Source organism: Pteronotus mesoamericanus, unplaced genomic scaffold (assembly GCF_021234165.1).
Source record: "Pteronotus mesoamericanus isolate MK-2021 breed Mesoamerican mustached bat unplaced genomic scaffold, CSHL_Meso_final scaffold_31, whole genome shotgun sequence".
Lineage (NCBI taxonomy): Eukaryota > Metazoa > Chordata > Mammalia > Chiroptera > Mormoopidae > Pteronotus > Pteronotus mesoamericanus.
This window is the reverse complement of record NW_026555312.1, coordinates 13,264,827-13,287,949: the sequence shown is the minus strand read 5'-3', so window position 1 is coordinate 13,287,949 and position 23,123 is coordinate 13,264,827. Positions and strand designations below refer to the sequence as shown.

The window sequence follows — 23,123 nt, the reverse complement described above, 5'->3', positions numbered from 1 at the left end:
ATGGGCTGTGGACCTTCCCAGCCTGCAGAGGAGCGGAGATTCGTCCCGGCGCCCAGGAGGGGCTGGGAAGAGGGATTCAAGGTAAAACAGGCAAAACAGGCATAAAGCCTTAGCCACGCGTGGGGAAGGCTGGAGTGGGCCGGACCAAGGTCGTTGGGGCTCACGGTGGACGGCGTGTAGGGTGGGAAGCTTAGAAACAACTCTATCTGTCCAGTGTTTAATTGTTTTAACCGGGATTCTTGCTGCTACAGGACCAGCGTTGAGAGTCTTGTTTCAAGAGCTACAGAAACTGATCACACCCCAGGGCAGAGGCAGAGGGAGAGGCAGAGGCAGGAATAGCGGGATGAGGGGTGCGTTCTGCACAAAGATGGGGTTGGAGGTCATTCTCAGGGGCGGGTGAGGGCGCCTGGGAGCTGCCATATATTTGCTTCCAGTAAGTGGGCCCTTTGGGAATTACTTAGAGCTGGAAGAGATCTCCCTGGCCCCTTGAGGGCCCTGAGGCCCAGAGAGGTAGACAACTTACCCAAGGCTGCACAGCTTGTTTGGGGGGCAGGGCTGGAGAAAGAATCTAATCTTCAAAAGTCTCATTCCAATACTCTTTCCACTCTGCCTCAAGATTACATCCTCCTCAGTTCTTCTGGAGAGCTGCAGGGGAATTTTTTCCAGGGTGGGGAATGGAGGGATGGGTTGGCGCAAGCAGAAATGAGGTCCATGATTTCTCCCCGCCCTCACATGCAAGACTCCACAAACAGAACTAAGAACCCACAGGAATCTCCTCGAGAGGAGTTTCCCAAAGTTAATGTTACCACATAATTTATCATCAAAAGCAAGGTACTTTTAAGAATGAAAGAGAACACTGTTAATAAGTTTGTCCAGGTATTCTGAGTTAAGCCCGTATTGTCACTTTTCCTAAAGGGCATTTTTTGGAACTACAGTTTAAAGAGCACACCCTTTCTGTCCTCAGGTGATGTGCAAGACACTATTCAGTGCCAGTTACAACACCTACTGTGTGAGAGGAACATTGGCTGGGCTCTTGGAGTCAAAAAACAAACCAGGGTCTCGTGAAGGCTGAGACTCAGGCTTAGCACCTGCTGCCCTGGGGGACAGCAGCAGAAAACATCTCCTTTCCACCCCAGCTGCCTCGGCCTACACGTGGGGCCTGATCGCCTCATCCCAGGTCTTTCTGCCTCTCCTGGTACCGCTCTAACCAGTCTGCTCCCCGCGCTGCCACCTACCTCCCTAAAAATACGTTTTCTGGAGTATGCAAAACCCTTGACGTTTGGTCCCACCAATCCCTCTAATGTCATCCTCTTCTCTCCAGTCCCTCTCACTCATGGACTTTCTTGTCCACAAGCCAAGAGCTTGCAATGTTATGCCCTGTCTGGTGTGGCTCAGTTGGTTGGAGAGTCAGCCCATAACCAAAAGAAAGGTTGTGGTTTGATTCCCAGTCCAGGCACATGCCCAGGGTGTGGGTTTGGTCCCCATCTAGGCAGTTACGATCTTCAGTTTGGGAGTATCCAGGAGGCAACCAATCAATGCCTCTTTCTCACGTCAATGTTTCTCCCTTCCTCTCTCTCCAAAAGTAATGGAAAAAAAAAAAAGTCCTCCCTAGTTCCTCCCACTCCTAGTGTCTGCCTCTCTCCTGGTAACATAACTAGACTAAGGACAGTCAGCAAGGAGGAAATCCAGTATTAAAATAACCTGAAAATAGGTTCAAAGTCGACTCACGCATATGTCTCTTTCCCCACCCTAAGTACTTGACTTTGGAATTCAGATGGAGAAAGGTATAATTATTAATTAAATACTAGCTATCAGGACAGTACCGCTTCTGCTACCTTCATAAATTCATGGGACTGTGAGTTCAGTAGTTCAGCAGTGTCTTTAAAATCAGATGGACATGTTTACTTGCATGAAATATGTATGTTTCATGGTGGCACAACTTTAAAATAGTCTGAATCAAACTTCTTGAGATCTGCCTGCACACTTTTTCTTCACTTTACCTTAGTCTAAAGTGATGAGAAGTCACTGAAATAAAATAATGCATAATAAGAAATTATGGGAAACTTTTCTTCATTGGGGAAATCTCTTTCTATATGATTAACTTGAAGTTTCTGCCTGTTATAAAACAGACAGGCTACATTGGAATAGATGACCTCCAAGGATCCTTCATAGTTTCCCCTAATATTTGACAAGAAAATTTTCGCTTACTGTCAGTTAAAGGGACTAAATATTTCTTAAAGTTCAATTTTTAGAAGAACATATTTCTGACTGGCATTTTTTTTTGAGAGTTGCCATTTGTTATTTCATTCATTAGAGTAAACTATAAAAAAATAAATTTTGAAGAACAAACTCTTCCTATATGTCTGTGGACAAATATATTTATAAAATGTATCTGCCAGTAATTGATTTAAGAAGGTTTAAGCTCCAGGGAGCCTTGACAAATGACTCCCTCCAAGTTGTTTGGAAAATTTGTTTCCCAAAACTTTGGAATACATATGATACCTACAAACCAAACCAAACAAAACAAAATCCTATAGTTAAAATCAATATCTTTTTTTGGAATGTTGATGACTCTTATGCATAGCTGTTAGCTTGGAATTCCTAGTTTTTCAATTTTGTGTAAAATTGATCAAATTTTATTGCCAAGACAGTGAAGTATAAAACAAAATTGATACAAAATGCAGAAATGCATTGAGTCAGCGCTTCTGCTACAACTTCATCTCAAGGAAAAAATAAAACCTCCCACCCACTTCCCTCCCCCTCCCCCAGTCCCATGGCAGATAGACTTATTGGTGTGAAAATATAAACTCAGCATGTACAGAAAGGACAAGAAAACTGTCTTTGACATATGGCTGAAAGGCATATGTCTAATTAATTTGTAAATATCTCTAGTCTTTGAACTATATCTATTCCCAAATCTAGATTATGAAATTGCGTTATAATTTCCAGAATGTGTTGCACATAGACAAGATATTTAAAAGACATTCTTAGTTTTCAAAAGAGAAAAATCTTAAATTTCTGCTCTGGCTACTGAAGGCTGGTATATGTTACTTTACCATATAGTAAAGATTGTGTTTCATCTGCTACCATTTAAGTTTTGGCCACTAACAGAGCTTGAAGGCAGATTGTATCCAAACAAGCATAAGTGGGAAAAACTTGCTAAGGCCTGGATTGGTCACTTCCATGAAACGATTGGGAGGTCAGTCATTCAGGGTCATAGCATTTAAATCTATTCCAATTTGTAGTTGACAGAGTGGTTGTTAAAAGACACCTTTTAGACTGAAAATATTCCAATTTGCTTTCAGCTCCAATGTGGGTATTTTGTTTCTTGTTGTTATTGGTAAATCAGTTAAATTTTTCAAGGTCTCCACTGGGAAACGTGACATGGCAAAGTTAATCCCCGTGTGTTAGTTGGTTTTATAATTCAGTACAAGATAGACCTGCAAAACAAAATGAACTTGTGAAAATATCCGTCTTACTATCACTGCCGAAACAGGGTTTGATAGTTTTTTTTGGAAAGAAGGAGAAGAATGCCCAACATGGTCTTTAACTCCAGTAGGAACTGAGCACCCCTGGAAGGTTAGCATCAGATAGGCTCTCCTTTTCCTTTGTTATGTGTAACAACAACATCAACAACAACAAAACAAACCAAATATACACAGGGTGGGTCAAAAACAGGCTTACACTTATTCACATGGAACATAATACAATAAAAATAATAACACAATAAACTGTTTCACATGCTCACAACTGTAAACTACTTTTGCCCCACCCAGTGTATGTTATACATGATAAAGGAAAAGGAGACCCTGTCTGACAGAATGATAATTATTACCTAACGATATAATAGCATATAATACGTTCTCCGTAAAGACTTTTCCCAGTGGGCTCTCTCTAGAGGGACCGCCCAGCGGTAACCATGTCTGTGAAGAAAGACAGATGGTGAGAGGAAGAGAAAAACACATAGCTGCTCTCAGGCTTTCTCTTTGTGCCGATTCTTATTTCAGATGCGCAGAGTTTCTGTTTGCTTACTTATTTTGTTTGTTCAGTTTGTTGATTTTTTTTTCCCCAGCTTCCCAGGTAGTCCCAGACACAGAACTAATTAATCCTCAACCCAATAAACTTGCTGTTGGTTTAGCTGGAGTGATCATGTTATGTAAACACAGTGATAAGGAACTCTGTGAGTCTCCGGACACACTAGAGCCCCTCACTGAACTCAGAGAACCTGAGGGTGGCAGGGCCTTACTTAGCTATTGTGATTTCTACTTAGCCCCTCGGGGACTTGACATGTTGGAGTACTTCTAGAAAGTGGTCAAATGGCTTTAGATTTTAAAGAAAGTTGTCTGATTTTTATTGTAAAAATATCAAGAGTTTCATGCTAGTATCCTAGTTTGAATTCCATTTTCCTGTTTTATAAAGGAATGTTTTCTCTTTAGTTCTGGAGTGCTAATTCAGAGCCAGAAGGGACCACCCTCCTTCAAACTGAAGCTCTGCAAGGTCTGTTACTACCTTTCTAGTATTTCCGAGGCCACCTCTTTTCCTCATTTTTACTGACTCTGTCCTAGGTGGTGTTTAATCAAATTTCACATGGACAATAATACAATGGTAACTAGCTGCCTTGTTCTGTTTCTTCCTTCCTTCAATTCTTGCCATTGCACTATTTCAAGAGTGATCTTTCTAAAAAACACAACTGATCATTTCTTTTACTTCCATACATGACAGTCCTACAAAGGATTACTGTTGCATTCAAAATAAAATCAAACTTGTTTACTTGCCACAAAAGACTTCCCTTCCCCACCTCAGCACCTGACACTTTCTACTTTGGCCTGTTTCTGATACAGTGGAATAATTCAGGTTGAATTCAAGTTCATAGACACACAATATTGTCTTATGTTTGTGTGTGCTTTTTCTTCTAATTTCCTCTTTGCTCATTGGAAGTTCAATCATTAGGCCCAATTCAGGCATTCTCCTCTTTAACACCTTTTGCTCTACCCCCCAAAAGATACAGACTTGTACCAGTGTATCAGGGCTGTGCTACAAAGGGCAGGAGTTAAGAGGGCGGAATCCTGAGGCCTCTAAAAGACTTTGGGGAGAAGAGGAGCACCTGTTGGGTCAAAAATGTGAAGTCAAAGACTTAAAGAAGAATAGCCAGAAGGCAATATTCTGCAGAAGATGCTTATGTTCTTGTGTCTTCTGAGGATACTGAAGAGACTTTCTCTGCCTTGTGTCTTAGATAAGAGAATAGGTTGGCTTACTTATTAGAACTTCTAGAAGCTCCTAGTGGATGAGAAGTGGGAAAGCTGCAAACCAAGCAAGGAAAGAAGGGCCAGCAGCACTGGGAGAGAGGGGATGTGGCATTAGAGGAGGTAGGAGGAAGGTTTTCCTGAACATATTTAGTATTTAAAATATACTTCTTCTAAAAATAAATGCCCACTCTTTACAGTGAATTAATTGAGCTTTTTCTTATTTTTCTTCTTTTGCTGTAGAACTATGAGACACTTGACACCAACCAGCGTTTTGGAGTCACTGGTTTACTAAATCATACACAGCCCCTTTTCACACTGTGCTTTGACCTATTTACAAGCAGTAGAGTTGTGGTGCCAAGAAATAGACATCCCTAAAAGGAGAAGGTGGGACTGTACGTCAGGGCAGGGTTTAAGAAGGGCCCTCGGGAAACACATATTGATATAAAAATGAGCATATCCTTTGATTTGACATATCCATATCTAGGAAATTATCCTCATGGGATGACTCGGTAAATTCAGGCTGATGCATATGCATAGATACTATGCCAGCACTGTTTATTATATTGATAAGTTGGCAACAACCAAGTTGTCCTTCAGTAGGATTCTGTTAACTAAATTGCAATACAGTTACATAATGTACTACAATGCAAACAGATATTGACTACCTTCCACCATTAAATATTATTACTTCTATGACTCCATATTATTTCTATCGTCAGCAAAAACAATGAAGCTAGTATCATTAAAAAAAAATATTTAACCCTGGTGGGTGACTCAGTTAATTAGAATCAAAAGGTTGTGGGCTTGATTCCCCATCAGGGCACATACCTAGGTTGCGAGTTCGATTCCTGGTCGGGGTGCATAAGGGAGGCAACAGATCTATGTTTCTCTCTCACATCAATGTTTCCTTTCCTTTCTCTAAAATCAATAAACAAATCTTCTCATGAGGATTAAATTTTTTTTTATTTTTTTTACACAGCTTTTACACAGAGTATTTTTTTCTTTACTTTTTACATTTGATTATTATGAACTTGTTAATTTGTCTGTCTTTCAGAATGCTCAGCATAACAGCTTGTACCTGATAGATTCATATTTGATATTACAGTTGACCCTTGAACAATACAGGGGGTTAGGAGAACCAACACCTCTTACCGTTGAAAATCCGTGTATAATTTTTAATTCCCCCAAACTTAATTAGTCATCCCTTGGTATCTGTGAAGGGTTGGTTCCAGGACAACAACCCCCATCCCCCTTGCAAATATTAAAATCTGAGGGTGCTCAAGTCCCTTATATAAAATGGTGCAGAACAATGCATAGAACTGCCCTCCAAATCTGCACATTGACTGGAAAATACTGCTTTTGATCCATGGTTGGATGAATCCCCAAATGCGAAACCCATGGCTACAGAGAGGGCTGACTATTGAAAAAATTATGTGTATAAGTGGATCTATGCAATTCAAACCTGTTGTTCAAGGGTCAACTGTCTATTACTTTTCTATTTCTGCTATAACAAATTAGCATAAACTCAGTGGCTTAAAACAATATAACTGTGCTCTCACAGTGCCAGAGATCAGAAGGACAGAATCAGCTTCACTGGGCTAGAGTCAAGAGGACAGCAGGGCGGATTCCTCCCAGAGGCGCAGTGGAGGGGGCTTTTTCTTGCCTTTCCCGCGTTTAGGGCTGCATTTCCTGCATTCCTTGGCTGGCGGCCCCTCCCCATCTTTAATGCCGAGATTGTAGCATCTTCTAATGTGCTCTCTGCTTCCACTGTCCCATCACCTTCTCTGCAGTCCAGTCTCCCTCTGCCTCCCTCCTGTAAGGACCCTGTGATTACTTTCATAGTCCACTTGGACAATCCAGGCTAATCCTGCCATCTGAAGGTCTTTAATCACACCCGTAAAGTCCTTTCTGCCAAGTAACGTAGCATCTGCAGGTCTCGGGGTACTCCTCAGCCTACCACAGATAGCAGTTATCTAAACATTCACAAAGCCAGTCTGGCGACAGTGTCTTCATTTTCCAAGAATCCATTTTCTAAGAATCTTGACTCTTCCAAACAATTCTCTTTTTGCAGGCTGATGTGGGTGTGACTCATTCTGGGGAGAACCACAGAGCGCAGGCTGAGGCCGCGCTGTGCACGAACTCCGCAGGCACCCCCAAAGGCCCGGACACACAGGCCCAGTTGGAAAGCTTACCTGGAACCATTCCAGAAGGTTCCCCGTCTCCTGCTGGAAGAAACAGAATACATTTAGGTAAAAGACCCCTCACTCATGTTAATCTCAATAAAATACTGTCTCTCTAAATACATTTCGTAATATGTGCTTGGTGGCCCCTTTATCACAGCTTTGTGGGCAAGGAAGTGCTCTAAGTGTCCAAGTCCCTATCTCTAAGATGTCAGAAATTAGCCTTAGGCCTTCATTGTGTAGGCAAATAATGCTGACCATTACTTTCCGGACATGCAGTAATTAAACCATCTTTTTTCCCCCTTAACTGAGAGCCTCGTAGGCTTAAGAATAGAAGTTGCACAGGCTTTGGTTAAATTCCTTTAAATTCCTGCTATGTTAACATTTTTACAAGGGAAAATTCTACTTTTGAAAAAATAAACAAAACCTGCATCAGACTGTCTCCCTCATTCCTCCCCATCCAAAATATCAGCAAATATACAATGAAAGAATCTTTTAAAAACATAAAAGAAGTAATTATGACCTGGTGTGCCCCTTGAAATTGTATTTCTAAATATTTTTCTTACGGTATGTTTTTGCTTCAGTTATCCCCAATGTTGATATAAGAACTCTTATTTATATTTTATCAGCCTTTGAAACAAACTTGAACTTACCAGACCTCAAGGAAAAGTACTCTTTTATTTGGAGCGAAGGCTTTCATTTCATTCTTCATCACTATAGATTCTTCCCTAGGTACAAGTTAGAATTAGAAAGTAGATAGGTTATAAATGAGTTGGTTTTTTTTTTTCTTGGACTCTCGTGCACACTCAGGTTGTCACAGATTTCACGTTCATCCTTGACTGGCGCTCCTGGCGGGTGCAGACGTGACCTCTGAGAATGAGGGAGGAGAAGGGATGCAGCGCAAGGCGGCCTCTCCCTCTCTGTGTGTGTTGGACGTTTTCTCTCTGCAAATTCTGTCGATGGGAATCTTCCCTACAGCGCAACATGAATGCTCAGCATCTGCGGTGTTAACAAAGTAGAGAGAGCCCGGTGGGCAGGGGCCCGGCTGTGCCCTGACCGTCAGCCCTGTTGGCCCCACACTGTGGAACACGGGACCGGGAGGGCCCCCAGTGAGCACGACAGTGCTGCAAGAGACCGGCTTGGGGAGGGAGTGAACTACCGACGCACGTGTTTCCAAAACAAAGTGTAAATTAGTTTTCAAGAAAGCTCTTACCACAGGATGAATGAGAACGAGTGTCCTGAGCTTTATATTTTTTTCTCTACCCAATTTCCCCTCTGCTTTCTGCAGAGTATATTTGTTAAAAATTTCAAATTTCACACTCACATTTCCCAAATATTTCCTTCTGGAAAAAAAAAATTTCTTATTTTGAATAATTTTAGATTGAAGAAACATTGCAAGAAAAAAAAAAAAAAGAATGCCTATATTCTTTTACCCAGATTCCCCAAATGTTAACATTGTACCACAGTTGCAATTTCATAGTCTTCCCCCTTCTCCATCCCTCTCTCCTTCCCTCTCTCATATACACGTATATTTTTTTCTGAAAGTAAGGTACAGATATGGTCGTTTACTCCTAAATACACCAGCTTGTATTCCTTAGAAACAAGGGCATTCTTGGTAAAATCCCAGTATGAGGATCTGAATCAGGAAATGACCATTGATGCAGTACTATTATCTCATCTAAAGACCGCATTCAGATTTGGTCAGTTGTCTTACAAATGTCCTTTGTAAATTTCTGGTTCAAGAGCTAATTACATAAATTAATATGTAATTAATATGAACATAAAAATGTTCAGGATCACAAGTTTAATTTAGTTGTCATGTGGTTTTAGACCCTTCTAATCTGGAACAGTCCCTTGGCTTTTCTTTGTCTTTTATAACCTTGATATGTTTAGAGATACAGACTATTTATTTTGTAGAGTGTCCTCAGTTTGGGTTTGTCTTATATTTCTTCATGATTAGGTCCAGGTGATGCATTTTTAGCAAAAATGCCAAAATTATATTGTATCCTGCTCAGTACATCACAGCAGGAGGAATGTGGTATCTCTATTTGACTTTTATTGTGAGGTTTATTTTTGGCCTTGCAAAGTTTCTTTAATGTAGTAAAATTTATCCGTTTTTTTTCTTTTATCAAATCTGGATTTTGAGTCAGTTAGAAAGCTCTTCCTTATTCCACAGTTAATGACAAATTCACCCACGTTTTCTTGTATGACTTCACTTTCTAGACTCATGCTTGTGAAGAATTTCTAAAGGCAGGAGAAAAGGCTGATGTAAATGTTTCACTGCACAAGAAACAAAACTATATGTTCAGTGTGATAGCACATTTATAAAAGTAAAACTTGCTATATTAAAAATGGTGACCTCTGAATAGTAAAAGAATGGACATTTTTGTTGTCTTTTTTATCCTTTTCTATATTTCCAGTTTATGATGTATTACTTTTATAATCAGAAAGAAGTACAATGTGATTTTTAAATATTTCTCCAATATTCTCCAATGTCCCAGAAAGGATGAAAATTAGTCAAAATGACCGACATAGTCCCAGGATTTATGTATAGGTTAGCTACTGTAAATGTGAAGCCAAATATTTCAGTAGATTCAGAAAAGAAAGGATCGAAATGGTTAAAATAATTTTATGGTGTGACAGATGTCCATAATGACCTTTTTTTTTGTAGAAAAGTCCTTAGAGAGAAGTCAGCTGGGACCAGGGGGAGCCAGGTACATGTCATGTTTGGGAAGAGGACAGTGAGGTGGCAAAAGAACGTGGCTGGGGAAGTCACACCTGGGTCTAACCCCTAGTTAAGTTGCTTACTGTCCTTGTCACTGTAAGCAAGTTAATGAGCCTCTCATATCAGGTTGTTTATTTATAAAGTGGGGATAATAATACCTCTCTTATAGAGTTTATGTTTGATTTAGATGTTATAAAATATATAAAGTACTTAATATAGTGCCAGGTTAGAAATTTTCATGAGAAGACTCTATCCACTAGATGGAATGGATTTGGTTACTGTCCAGACTTCCTGATGATTACAAGATAGAAGAGAGCTCATTTCTGAAAACTCCCCTTTGCATTTTTTACCTTACAGTGTAAAGTTGTAAAAATGGATGCTTGCTTGTTTATTTATGTAATTGAGTGATTTGTAATAGGGGAGGCCTCTCAGTGCAGTTTATAAAGGTTCCCCTGTAAACTTGCTTCAGTGCCCTTTTTAGAATCACGGAAAAAATTTAGCTGATGTCACTTGACTCCAATTCTGATTTGGTTCAAAAACTCTTTTCAAAAAGGCATATTTTTACTTATGTAGATTTAGCAGATGGCGTAATTGTAAACTCAAGTTTGCACAACTAGAAGTCTCTTGGCAACACCACACTGTTTATCCTTTGTATACAAAGCATAGTAACCAACTGCAACACAGAAGAGTCACCAAAAGAATATCTCATTCTTAACTGTGGTTTAGCTTCATAATTAGTGCAGAGAACCCATGCAGTTGTACCCAAGTGTACAAGTGTTGTTACAACAAAAATCTAGTACATGGCAGAACATGAAAGACTTTTTGTTATGTTAATGTGGGTCTGCTTAGTAAACAGTGTTTTATGCTGATGTGTACCCTCTGTTAGAATATTAAGAATTTGAATTTCAAAGGATTCAAAGCTTTATAATAGAAACAGGTATTTAGGTAAGAGTGTTGAGTGTAAGATTTAATTAAGAAGCATGATTTAAATGGCATCCATTTGGCATTTGATTGACAATATTTTCAAGCTTAAATTTTGCTTTCATGTTTCTTTTCCCTTGGAAGACTTAGCGAACAATGGATTAATCCATAAATCCCAACCTCCACAGAATCGAGAGCGACAAAAGTCATCAGACATCCTAGAGGAATTAATTGTTCAAGGAATAATACAAAGCCACAGCAAAGTATCTAGAAATGGAGAATCATTCGATGTCATGGCAAGTAATTTTGTAATTAACATTATCTTATAGTTAAAAATAGCAATCAAATATGATTGATCACAAGTTATTTCCAACATATACATCTTAGAGTCACAATACAGACAGCATTTATCTAAGCCAGTTTTTTCTCCCATAAATTCTATCACCTCTCTGTACACCATCCTTCTCTACGGACTCAAAATTGTGCTAATCATTAATGACTAATGAATCCAGCAAAACCTATCTTGGGTTTTACCAAATTTGAGACACAATAAATCCCATTGAATAATATGCCTCGTTCTTCCAGCAGTTCTTATTATGCATTGCCTATGTACTAGAAACTGTGAATGTAAAACTGAACTCTGACTTCACCAATAAAAAAATAGGCCTAAATGGCAAAGCTGAAATGGATATGCTTATACATTTATATACACACTATGAGGTTAAACATGAAGAAACAAATATAGTTATAGAAATTGTTTCACACTTATGTTTCCTTGTTGAGTCATCTTTACTGATCTATCATTGTTTTTCCTTAGTGTGATCAATATATTTACTCTGATTTTAATTTATTGTGGCCAAAGTCTTGAGGTCTTCATATTTTAAATTACATTTATTGATTCTACTATTAAAGTTGTCCCAATTTTTACCCCTTTGTCCCCCTCCACTCAGCACCGCCAACTCCCTCAGGCAATCTCCACACTACTGTTCATGTTGGTAAGTGATGTGTATAAATTCTTTAGCTACTCCATTTCCTATACTCTACTTTACATCCCCATGGCAATTTTGTAACTACCTATTTGTACTTCTTAATCCCTTCACCTCTTCACCCACTCCCCTATACCCTACTCCCATTTGGCAAACATAAAAATGCTCTCCATATCCATGATTCTGGTTCTACCTGTTTGCTTAGTCTGTTTTTTAGATTCAATTGTTGATAGGTTTGTATTTTTTGCCATTTTATTGTTCATAGTTTTGATCTTCCTCTTTTTCTTAAATGAGTCTCTTTAACATTTCATATAATAATGGTTTGATGATGATGAATTCCTTTAGTTTGTCCTTGTCGGGGAAGTTCTTTATCTGACCTTCGATTCTACATGATAACTTTGCTGGGTAGAGCAATATTGGCTGTAGGTCCCTGCTTTTCATGACTTTGAATATTTCTTGCTAATCCCTTCTAGCTTGCAAAGTTTCTTTTGCAAAATCAGCTGACAGTCTTATGGGAACTCCCCTGTAGGTAGCAGCTCTTGCTGCTTTTAAGATTCTTTTTTTATCTTTAACCTTTAGCATTTTAAGACTTGTCTCAGAGTGAGCCTCTTTGCATCCATCTTATTGGGACTCTCTGTGCTTCCTGGACTTGTTTGTCTATTTCCTTCACCAAATTAGGGAAGTTTTCTTACATTATTTTTTCGAACAGATTTCCAATTTCTTGCTCTTTCTGTTCTTCTTCTAGCCCTGCTAGGATGTGAATGTTGAACCTCTTAGAGTTGTCCCAGACGCTGCTTACTCCACCCTTGCTTTTTTTGGATTCTTTTTTCCTCTTGTTGTTCTGATTGGTTGTGTTTGGTTTCATTATGTTCCAAATTATTGATTTGATTCTCAGCTTCATTCACCCTACTGTTGTTTCCCTGTGAATTGTTCTTTATTTCAATTCATAACTGGGTCTTTTTTATGCTGTTGAGATCCTTATTAAGTTCCTTGAACATCCTTATAAACAGTATTTTGAACTCTGCCTCTGACAGATTGCTTATCTCCATGTTGTTTTGTTCTTTTTCTGGAATTTTGATCTGCTCTTTCATTTGGGCCATGTTTCCTTGTCTCTTCACTTTGGCAGCCCCTCTGTGTTTGTTTTTATGTACTGGTAGAGCTGCTATGACTCCCTGTCTTGGTAGCATGGCTTAATGTAATTGGTGTCCTGTAAGGTTCAGTGGCACAGCTTTCCCTAGCATCCAAACTGGGTATTTGAGGTGTGCCCTTTGTGTGCTGAGTACATCCTCCTCTTGTAGTTGAGCCTTGATTTCTGTTGGCATGTCAATGAGAGGGGTTTACCCAGGCCAGTCTGCTGTAAGGATTATCTGTGACCACTGACCACAAACCTCCACCCCCCATGGAGGATCAGCTGTGTAGGGGCAAGGTGGTGGTAGTCCAACATGGTCTCTAGCTATCCACTGGGTGCACAGACCCTGGGATTTTCCTGCTGTTGCAGACCACACGTGCTTTGCCTGGGGCCACTCTGCACAAGCTATAAAGCAATCTGAGATGACTGCTGCTTGTGCTGACCTTTGTGATATCAAGGTGAAGCCAAACTGTCAATCTAGGCTGGTTGCTGCAAGTGCCTGGCCAGGGGCCACTTAGCAAGAGGTACAGGGGCTGGGGACTCACTGAGGCTTATGTGATAGGATTTAGGAAGTTGTGAAGCATGAGCCAAGACCAGCTATTCATATGGAAAAGACACAATTAACAGCTGTAAATTGGGTGGGACAGAGCCTCAGGGGATCTCCAGGGCAGGGAAACAGTGTTAGCCAGGTTGATGGAGTCTCAGATGTGGCACCTACCCACCAGCTCTGTGGCTTTGTTGGGGGAACACTCAGAAAAAGGACAATGGCCTCTGCCTGCCTTTCTGTCTGGGAGAAAGCTGTCCCCCAGCTTTTGCCTTGATGCCAGACACTTCAATTCCTTGCTGTATGCCACTGGTACCTTTCAAGCTGCTGGCTCAGTGTTGGAGCTCAGAAAGAGTGAGTCTGAGTAAGTCCATGTGTGGGTTCTTTAAGAGGAACTGCTTGGGACTCGAGAAGATTCTTCTACTGCCTCAATCCCCGCTAGTTTTTGCAGCCAGAAGTTATGGGGACTTACTTCCTGGCACTGGGAACCTTGACTAAGGGGTATGATGGGGATCAGGGCTCCTTGTTCCTGAGATATCCCTCCCAAGTTTTTATCCAGCACACATGGATATGGGATCAGCCCATTCTGCATCTCCACCATTCCTACCAGTCTGGATGGATGTGGTTTCTTTAATTCCATAGTTGTCAGACTTCCATTCAACCCAATTTCTGACAGTTCTGAGTGATGGTTTTTCTATAGTTTAGTTGTAATTTTGATGTGGTTGTATGAGGAGGCGAGCTGTGTTTACCTTTGCTGCCATCTAGACTGGAAGTCTGGAGTCCTTAATTTTTTAATAAGTTCTGTGTAAACTTGTAAAGAGGATAGCAGGTTTTGTTTTGTTTTGTTTTGTTTTAAGCCAACACACAGAAGCAACACCTAAATCATAGGCAGAAGAAAGAAGATAAAAGAAGAAATAAAGAAATAACAAAAAAAGAACACTGAGGAAAAAATGGATGGGAAAGAAAAAAGAGACAGGAAAGGTGGAAATAGGGACCAGAAATTATATCTGTCAGCTGGGAATAAAAAGGTACTGTATTTAAATCAGGTTTGCCACCTAGACCAAGTCACTTAGTGTTTGAATAAAGGTAACTTCCTTTTCTGTTAGGAAATGCTGAGAACTCATTAATAAAATCTAAAGTGGCATTTTCTTTTAAAGAAGGAAAATAAGTCCTGCAGAACGTATTTGAGGAGAGGGGGAAGGAGATTGCTCAACCTTATGGATGATATTATCAGGCTGCGAAATGAGAGGATGTGAGAGAAAGGAAAAGGTGAAAATGGACCATATAACGGAAAAAATAATGCCAACATAATGACAGTTCACATTTGTACAGTGGTATACAAGGCACTTTGGAGTACTTTGTCTGAAAGTACTAAAAACAATGTGTCTTTAATATGGATAGGGAGATGAGAGATATAATTCTAGTTGTAGGTGAGTCTCTGGTGTGACTGGGTGGTGGTAAAAAAAATGGTGTGTCAAAAGAAAAAGACAGGAGAGCAATCCAGAGGAGGATAGATATTGGAAACATTGAGTATCTAAGCAATACCTTCTTAAGGGAAAGTCTATGGAACCTTATATAATATCATATAACATATTATATTGCCATGTTAATGCCATTGGGAATAACAAAATGTTTTCCAGTGATTCAACTACAAGAGATAAGTGAGTTCAGACTCAGGCCTTGCAAGGGCACCAACAAAGTTAATTAATATAAGCTGCATTATGAAAGGGATGTCTCTTTTTAAAAAAGAAAAAAAAAAAAAACTATGGGCTTGACTTTCATAACATCATTAAGTGAGCCAAAGATGAAGGCTATTTTTATACTCTAGAGAGGGAACGCTGTCAAGAGCCAAGCTGAGTGTTCTCAAAAGGATTTAAATGTGACCGGATGGCAGAGGTAGGCAGGAGTAACGCAGCTCTTCTGTGTTGCGTGGGAGGTTTTTGTTTTGTCTTGGTTTTGCTTTGGAATTGGGCCAAGATACCCCGGCATGAGCCAGACTTGCAACAGGCCAGCAGTATCGCAGAGCTGTGCCTTCCGTTGCCTAGCACAGGAGCCCTAACCTGACCGCACCTTTGAATCACCCAGGAAGCTTTCAGAGCTCCCAGTCGCAGTGTGTTTGCAAGCTCCCACGTGATTCCCAGGGACAGCCCAGACTGAGAGCCACTGCCCAGAGTTTCAACAAACATGTAAATATATGAAGCCTTCAAATTCATCATAAAGCTGGGGAGGGTTAAAACTTTGGAAACTGAAATCCCCCATTCATTGTGAAAGAGAATTCTAAAGTATTCCTGAAAATATGACATATTATAGGTATAAGTCTTATACCTAAAAGACTTAAGATTATGCCCAGGAAGCATATGGAAATGAAGGAGAGATATAATTGCTCGTTGTCCCAGGTAAAATTTCTTTTAATTCAGGTGTAGTTGAGAACTTAAGTGTGTCAGACACCAGGGGTCTTGCATATTTCAAGAAAAGCTATAAGGACACTGTGAAAAGATGAGAATGAAACCTGAAGATCTGAAAAGGGAACCATATTAAGAATAAAAATGTTATTAGACAGCTAGTACTTTTAATCATTATTTAAAAATGTTTTTAGGCACCAAAAAATAAAATAAGCTAGAAAATAAACCAGAGTAAAGGGAAACAAAAAGAGGATGGTCAAAAAGAGATGTTAATGTTTACAGTTAATACAATGTAATAAATTCAGTCAGACATGTAAACACTATTTCTTCCTTACTAAAAAACAAAACAAACAAACAAACCTTTAAATATTATGGGGAACCAAACATAGTAATAGATGTGAGAATACATTAAAAACAAGACTCCCTATGCAGACCAATAGTATATTTAAATACAAGGGCATTTTAGATATAAACCTGCCTCCCTCCTAGCCAGGTTGTTACCTTTAATTCGGTTATCATTTAAAGTGATATATAATAAAGGATGCTGAAAAGTGAGGGTTCCTCATTCACCTTCTGAATCAGGGGACTGCTCTGTGAGCCCGTCTCCCCCTAGGAGTCCGTGGCAGTATCTGAATCCACCACAGGGACTCCCTTCGTCTTTTTCACTTAATTTTTAATCATTTGCTCATCGGCAAGCACTTACTGTAGCAATTCCATAATGCCCTGCTTTCAGGCACATTCATACTAATAGATGTTATGTTCACTTAGGGAGAATATAACATGATATGTAAGAAATATAATATTAAGAAGCTAAATTCCAGACTAAGTGAATCAGTACATTTTAAAATATTCTAATGAGACTTAAGTGGCTGTATTATAAATGTGTGTTGGTTTTATGCACACATGTAAATATGTGTATGGATCGGGATGGATCTCTTGAGATAGATGTGACTGGCTGTCATTTATCCACGTAAGTATTAACCAATTTAGGTGACTTCCATCCCGAAGTTATTTCTCCCTGTCTCTTAGGGTGTCCTCGGTCTCCCTACATAAGACTACAAATTCCCTTTTGACTCCTCCTGTCTGCTCAAAGTTTATTCCCTTCTCCAGCAACTTCTGTGCTTGGTAACCTTTAGTGCAGTTAGGGAGTTTGTTCACATTACATCAGTCTCACACTATTTGTTGAACCTCCTGGGGAGTTTGCTGAGGAGGAAGTTACTGGGTAAAGACCAATAAGGCCAGTTAGCATCCGGCTGACCTGCCCCAGGGGGTCTAACAGTGACAGCGCAGGAATGACAGCTCTCCCTCTGTGCACAAGACTCCGGTGAGGGGGCACAGCCCAGGCAGGTTCATTTGTAGGTCAATAGTTAATTAGGGAAGCTCTGAGGAATACACAGTGGATGCAAGAAGTAACATACATATAGTTAGGTTGGCTGGAAAAATAGACCCAAATTTTATCACAGCATCTTAGGGCATGGCAGTCTTCCCACAGTGTTCTTAAAATCATGGAACTAGTAACTTCTATAGGTTGTAATGTTGATTTTTTTAAGTGTTTCTATGGGTAACACCTCTCTAAGTATGATGTGATCCTTGTTATCATTTTTAAGTGCCAAGAGTTGATAAATCTTAACTTCATAAAACCCAGTGGTAAAGAATGCAGGTATTTTTCCTCATATCTTGCAATATTTTTACTTAAAAAGTTAAACTCAAGAAAGTATGTGGGTTGCACAGGTAGGATTAACCTCTGAAATGGGGAGAAAGTACATGATATTACAGGCCTCATTTTGGGATAAAGCCACAGGAAAAGTCCACCCAAACAGGAAATCCTAAATTCTCTCAGAACTACCAATCTAATCATTCTAGTCAAGGTTCAGACTCTTCTGTGAAGCCTAATTGAACCTCCCTTTATGGGATCTTGGATTACCATTCCATTTTCTTTTAGTCCTCTATGAGTGAATTTCCCTAAAAACCTGTTTTCATACCGATTTCACAGTATGTCTAGTTGAGCCTCAAGAACAAATATGTCCCTTTTTCAGCAGATGGCTTTTGTCAGTTGGAAGCCTACAAGCCAATTGTCAGAAAAATAATACAATGATGGGGGAGGGGCAGTTGCTTTGACAAACATTCCACAGCTTTTTTTGTAATGAACAAACTCACTGCATAAAACTGCCTCAAGGCTGTAGCTGAGCCAAAGCTTCAGACGAGTATTTTCCCTTTTAAAGGCTTTCTGAGAATCATAGATCTTAAAGCTACAAGGAAGCTTAGCTGCCATCAGTCCCCTCATTATTTTTACATTTGAAAAAACTGAGTACAAAGAGAAAAGGTGCCCTGTCCCAGGTCACATCACATTAGAGGTAGGCCAGCAGTTAAAGCCCAGACCCTGCCTGTTAGCTCCTGTGATAACGGAGGAGTGAGAGCTGTGATTCCCAACTCTCACTCCTCCGTTTAAATGATATGGATTGGTTACCATTCTGTGTGCTGTCGCTGAAAAAAATCGCTGCTTTCACCAGATTCAAAGTAATTGTCATTTACCGAGTGGCTACCATCTACTTCTCCCCACTTAAAACAAACAAACAAACAATCCCATGCAGAAGTATTATTAAACCTATTTTACAAACGAGGAAGAAAAGTGTTACAGAATCGAATGGCTGAGTCAGGATTCAAACCCAGGTGTTTCTGCGTGTGGATCTGGTGCCTTTTTCTCCTATGCTAAATTGTCTCTCTTTGATTTATTTTCTTGGTACTTACAGTATTATAGTCTGATAAGAGAGTCTTTATATATTACAATGGATATCAATATCTCTTTTGTTAATAAACATCTTTAGAGAAATTATCTAGAATAATACTCAAGTCACTTCATAATGAAGCCTTGAAGTTCATTAAGACCTTCCCCAGTTGCAATAAATCCACGTATAGGGAGCTAGAAATATGTCCATATTAAATTAAGTGAAGAAAGCAAATTGCAGAGTAGTGTCTCTGGTATAATCCCATTTATGTTTGATTAAACGTTACAGATGTGCTTTAAATTGGTTCATGATCAGGAGCCAGATGGCCAAGCAGAGTATTAGGAGATTATTTATGTATCATTTTAATTTTTCATGATTGATGTATATTATTTTAAAAACCTAATTTTTAAAGAAGTATGTGAAAAGATTCTTCATAAATCCTGTACAATGTTACTTTTATTGCAATTAGAAATTAAAACCAGAAAATCATTATTACTGCTTTGAACTGTTTAAAATTTGTCAATCATATGAAATAGGGTAGCTTTTTCTGCTGTTGTGTAAACACTTGTAAAGCAGCAGCAGCAGCAGCAGCAAAGTGCAGCATGGAGCTGCTGCCCAGTAATGGTTAATTTTCCCTCCACAAGACCGGAAGTACCGAAAACGAACCTGGATTCCAAATGAAAGTCCTTGCAGCTTAGAGCATATTATAAGATCTTCGGGTTTGACTTTTTACCTTGAATCACAAATTTATTGCTCGTCTGCCACCTTTTTCTATCTTGTGTCTATTCTTAAGTTTTTTTCCTTCTCCTGAGCCCTTGCCCTGTTTCAGGATATCTTTGCATTCTTTCATGTTTTTGTTTTTGTTTTTGTTTTTGATAATAGCCTGGGGTTTTTTCTAGGCACCTAATAGATTTTTTTCTTTAGGACTAAGTTCTGTTGTTAACAGTTTTCATGTTGTTTTTTTTAACTCTGACACTGGAAAGTTCACATTTTTAGGATTCACATTTTAAACTGTGTTTATTTTACCTTCTGCCTTTCTTCTCTGCCAATGAATACATTTGTTTCTCCATTTTAAAAAGTGTCTTCCTCCAGGTGAACATGACTGAGAAGCCACTGAGAAAGCCACCAGCCAGGCTAAAAAAACTCAGGATCAAGAAGGAGGTAAAGGATTTCACGAGAAAAGACCTAGAGGAAAAGATGCAGGCGGTGGCCGAACGCAGGAAGGTACCTGAGCTGGGCCGGGGGCAGGTCTGCCTGCTGCCTTTCATATCAGCAGCTTTTATACAAATTGCATGGATTTATATTAATTATTTTCATGGTCAGTATGCTTCTTATGCTGTATGTTTAAATTTTTTTTAATGTGTGTCATGAAGAAATGAGACAATATCTTGAAGTTGGTTGACTTAGTTTCATCCATATAGCCTCAGGAAGCAAAAGCCAATTCTCAACACTCAGTTAAGAATGGAGTTTTCTTCATAGGGGAAAAGAAAAACGTTATTTGAGGCTAGAGGGGAGGGGAGGTGCGGGGGAGGAGGATGGGAGCTGAGAGAAGGGTGTGCAGACCATCAGCAGCTCCTGCAGCACCTGTGAACATGGTCCCCAGATCCCTGTGACAGCCTTCATTGCTTTCTCTCTTCTGGGCTTTTCCAAATAGACTAGGAGCTCCATGAGGGTAGGGAGTGCATCTGTCTTCTTCAACAATACTTCCTTAACTTAGCTTTGTAAAATGACTGAATAATAAAATTGAAGAGCCATAAATGTTAAATACAGGCAATGTTAATGAAAACTTGGAGAACATTATTTGGATTCTTTTTCAATATTTAATACTGCTTTTCAGATGAAAGAAGAAGAAATAAGAAAAAGGTTACGGAATGACCGACCTTTGCCCCAAGTCAATCTCTCAGATTCAGGTGAACCAGGTGGGGCTGAGGTTCCATTTGCCAAAAGACTTAACCCTGTAGGTTCTCCAGTGTTTGAACCGTCAGACTTGCAGGGAGGAAAGGTTTTGAAAAGGAAAAAGAGCAAAAGTGACACGACCTCAAATGATAGAAACTACAGTTATGAAGATATTGGCGTCGTGGAGTCAGACATGTCCTACAACCAAGAAGATGACATATTCTAATAAGCCATTTTATGTGAACTCCTTGAAAAGACATTCATTCCCCCAGCCGTGACATGCTTAATAGGTCTCATCTTTTTCTTTGACTGCCTGATCTCATGGACTCGAGGTTAGTTGAGAAAATTAAATGGGTAATGGCTATGCTACCTAAAAAAATAAATAAAAGGAAGATTTGACTACTTTTGGTATTAAAAGTTGGCAACCTCTTTGATTGTGGCTTCAGATACTGTGAAGACATCTTATGAGTACCTCCCAGTTTACATTAACGTGTTTCTGCTGAATGACACTGAATGAAACCCTGCTTTTTCACTCCTGCCCCTTGGCTGTGTCCATCCTCTGAGCATCCTTTAAGACAAATTCCATGGATATTATCAACTGATAGTCATTGGTGCCCGTATAATGCCAAGATGAATCTCCATTTTGGGGTGCAGTGAATAAGGAAACTTCATTCAGTGCAAAACAGTTCAACTGTGATAGAACACAGCTGTGAAAACATCATGGCTACGAGGTAGCTCTGGGGCCAGCCTCCCTCCAGCTAGACAACCCTGCTCCACTCCTTGCCAGTCTGTTCTGCTCTGTTCTGATGAGACATCTTCGGTATTTCAGCCAGGCAGCCTCCAGTCTTCAGTGGAAAGGAAAAACTTGCCCTCAGAGCCATCGAGGAGCTGGCTTATATGGACTGAAGTCCTCACCCTTGCCTCTGATTGGTCTATCCTCATGCAAATGAGGGCTACAAATCTATTCAGTTTGATTGGTCCAAATGGCACTGATTCATTACAATAGAGCTGCGCTGGTTGCTTGGAGCTGGACAGCTTCAACTGGGTAAGGAAAGCCTCAGTCCTATTGGTTGAAATAGGATTCCAGGAACTCCTTTATAAGGGCTTGCTCAGGTGGTAGAAACACACTGAAAGCAGCCAGTTCAGTGCAGAGGCAGGCTTCTCCCTGAAATGCAGTTTTCACGAGAGGACCCTGTATAGAAATGGTTGCTAGACTTCGTTTCTACAAATTTGAGCCCAGTTAGCCACCAAGAGCCTCTCTTAGCAGGTATCATTTTTCTCAGGGTTCACAATCTATATTATGTATTTTAATTATCTGTATGCTTCATGTGCTGTCTATCTTTTTAAATTATCTTTGTGTTGTAAAGGAATAAAGCAGTATCTTGAAGTTGGTTAAATTACAGGTTTATTTATATACCTTAAAGAAGCACTATGCAATTCTCAGAGCTAAGTACAGTATAGTTTCTTTCATGTAAAAAAAGAAAAACTTCAATTGTGTCTAGAGGGTAGGAGGAGGCCCCGGGGAGGAGGTAGAGAGCAAGGAAGCCTTAACTCCAGTGCCTTACTTCTCGGCAGGCGCTCTGGGCTAAAGAACTGGGGGCCCTCATCCCATTGGAATTATACTTTTGTTCTTCTCCCTGACCCCTCCCCGCACATCCAGTCAATCACGAGTTCCATGAGTCTATATTCTGAGGATCTCTTGCATCTATTTTCATGCTTTTTCCCTGCCACTACCTAGTTTAAACCACCTTGTCATCATCCAGCTGGATTACTTCAACAGTTTCCTTGACCTTTATACAATAGTTCTCCGTATAAAACCCTTCCTTGGTCCCTTACATTGTCAAGATAAAGTCCAGACTCCTTTTTGGGATTGCTAAGGATCTTAGTTTTCCCAACCATACTAAACACATACTAAATAATTCAACCATACTAAACTTCCAGATCCTCAAACTCACCACACTTCCCCTAGTCTCTGGGTCTTTGCACATACTGTTCCCTCTTTCCCCTCTTCTCCACTCACTATTTTAATTCACTACTGCCTTCTTGTTGTTTATGTCTCTACTCAGGGGCCACCCAGACCACTTCCTCCAACGGCCCCCCGCCCCCAGGCAGTGTTGGTGCTCCTCTGTCGTAGTTGCCTTTAAGCACCTTGGACTGCTCATCTTTGCACTTATCACCCTGTGTGGAATCGCTTGACATGCTTTCATCTTCACCACTATATACTTCAGATCTACCAGGGCAGGAAAGGAGACTCTTGTTCATGGCTGCATTCTTGTACCTCAGAAAGTGATGGCATATCCTAAGTGCTATGTAAATATCTCTTTAGTGGATAAATCAGTGTACGCACATCTCTTCCAGAAGCAGGGGG

At 40.0% G+C, this 23,123-nt stretch overlaps 1 protein-coding gene across 1 annotated transcript; it reads left to right on the top strand.

The window, feature by feature from the left end:
* Positions 1-20,981, top strand: STMND1 (stathmin domain containing 1). Its single transcript, XM_054592070.1, has 5 exons — positions 1-81; positions 7,318-7,495; positions 11,217-11,368; positions 19,952-20,083; positions 20,697-20,981. The coding sequence occupies exons 1-5, from the start codon at positions 1-3 to the stop codon at positions 20,979-20,981; spliced, it is 828 nt and encodes a 275-aa protein (XP_054448045.1).
* The last annotated feature ends 2,142 nt before the right edge of the window (positions 20,982-23,123 follow it).

Coding starts and splice junctions, on each gene's coding strand:
- STMND1 (XM_054592070.1), top strand. CDS start 1: ATGGGCTGTGGACCTTCCCAGCCTGCAGAGGAGCGGAGATTCGTCCCG. Junction 82..7,317: donor GCTGGGAAGAGGGATTCAAG/GTAAAACAGGCA, acceptor CTCTTTTTGCAG/GCTGATGTGGGTGTGACTCA. Junction 11,369..19,951: donor GAGAATCATTCGATGTCATG/GCAAGTAATTTT, acceptor GTCTTCCTCCAG/GTGAACATGACTGAGAAGCC.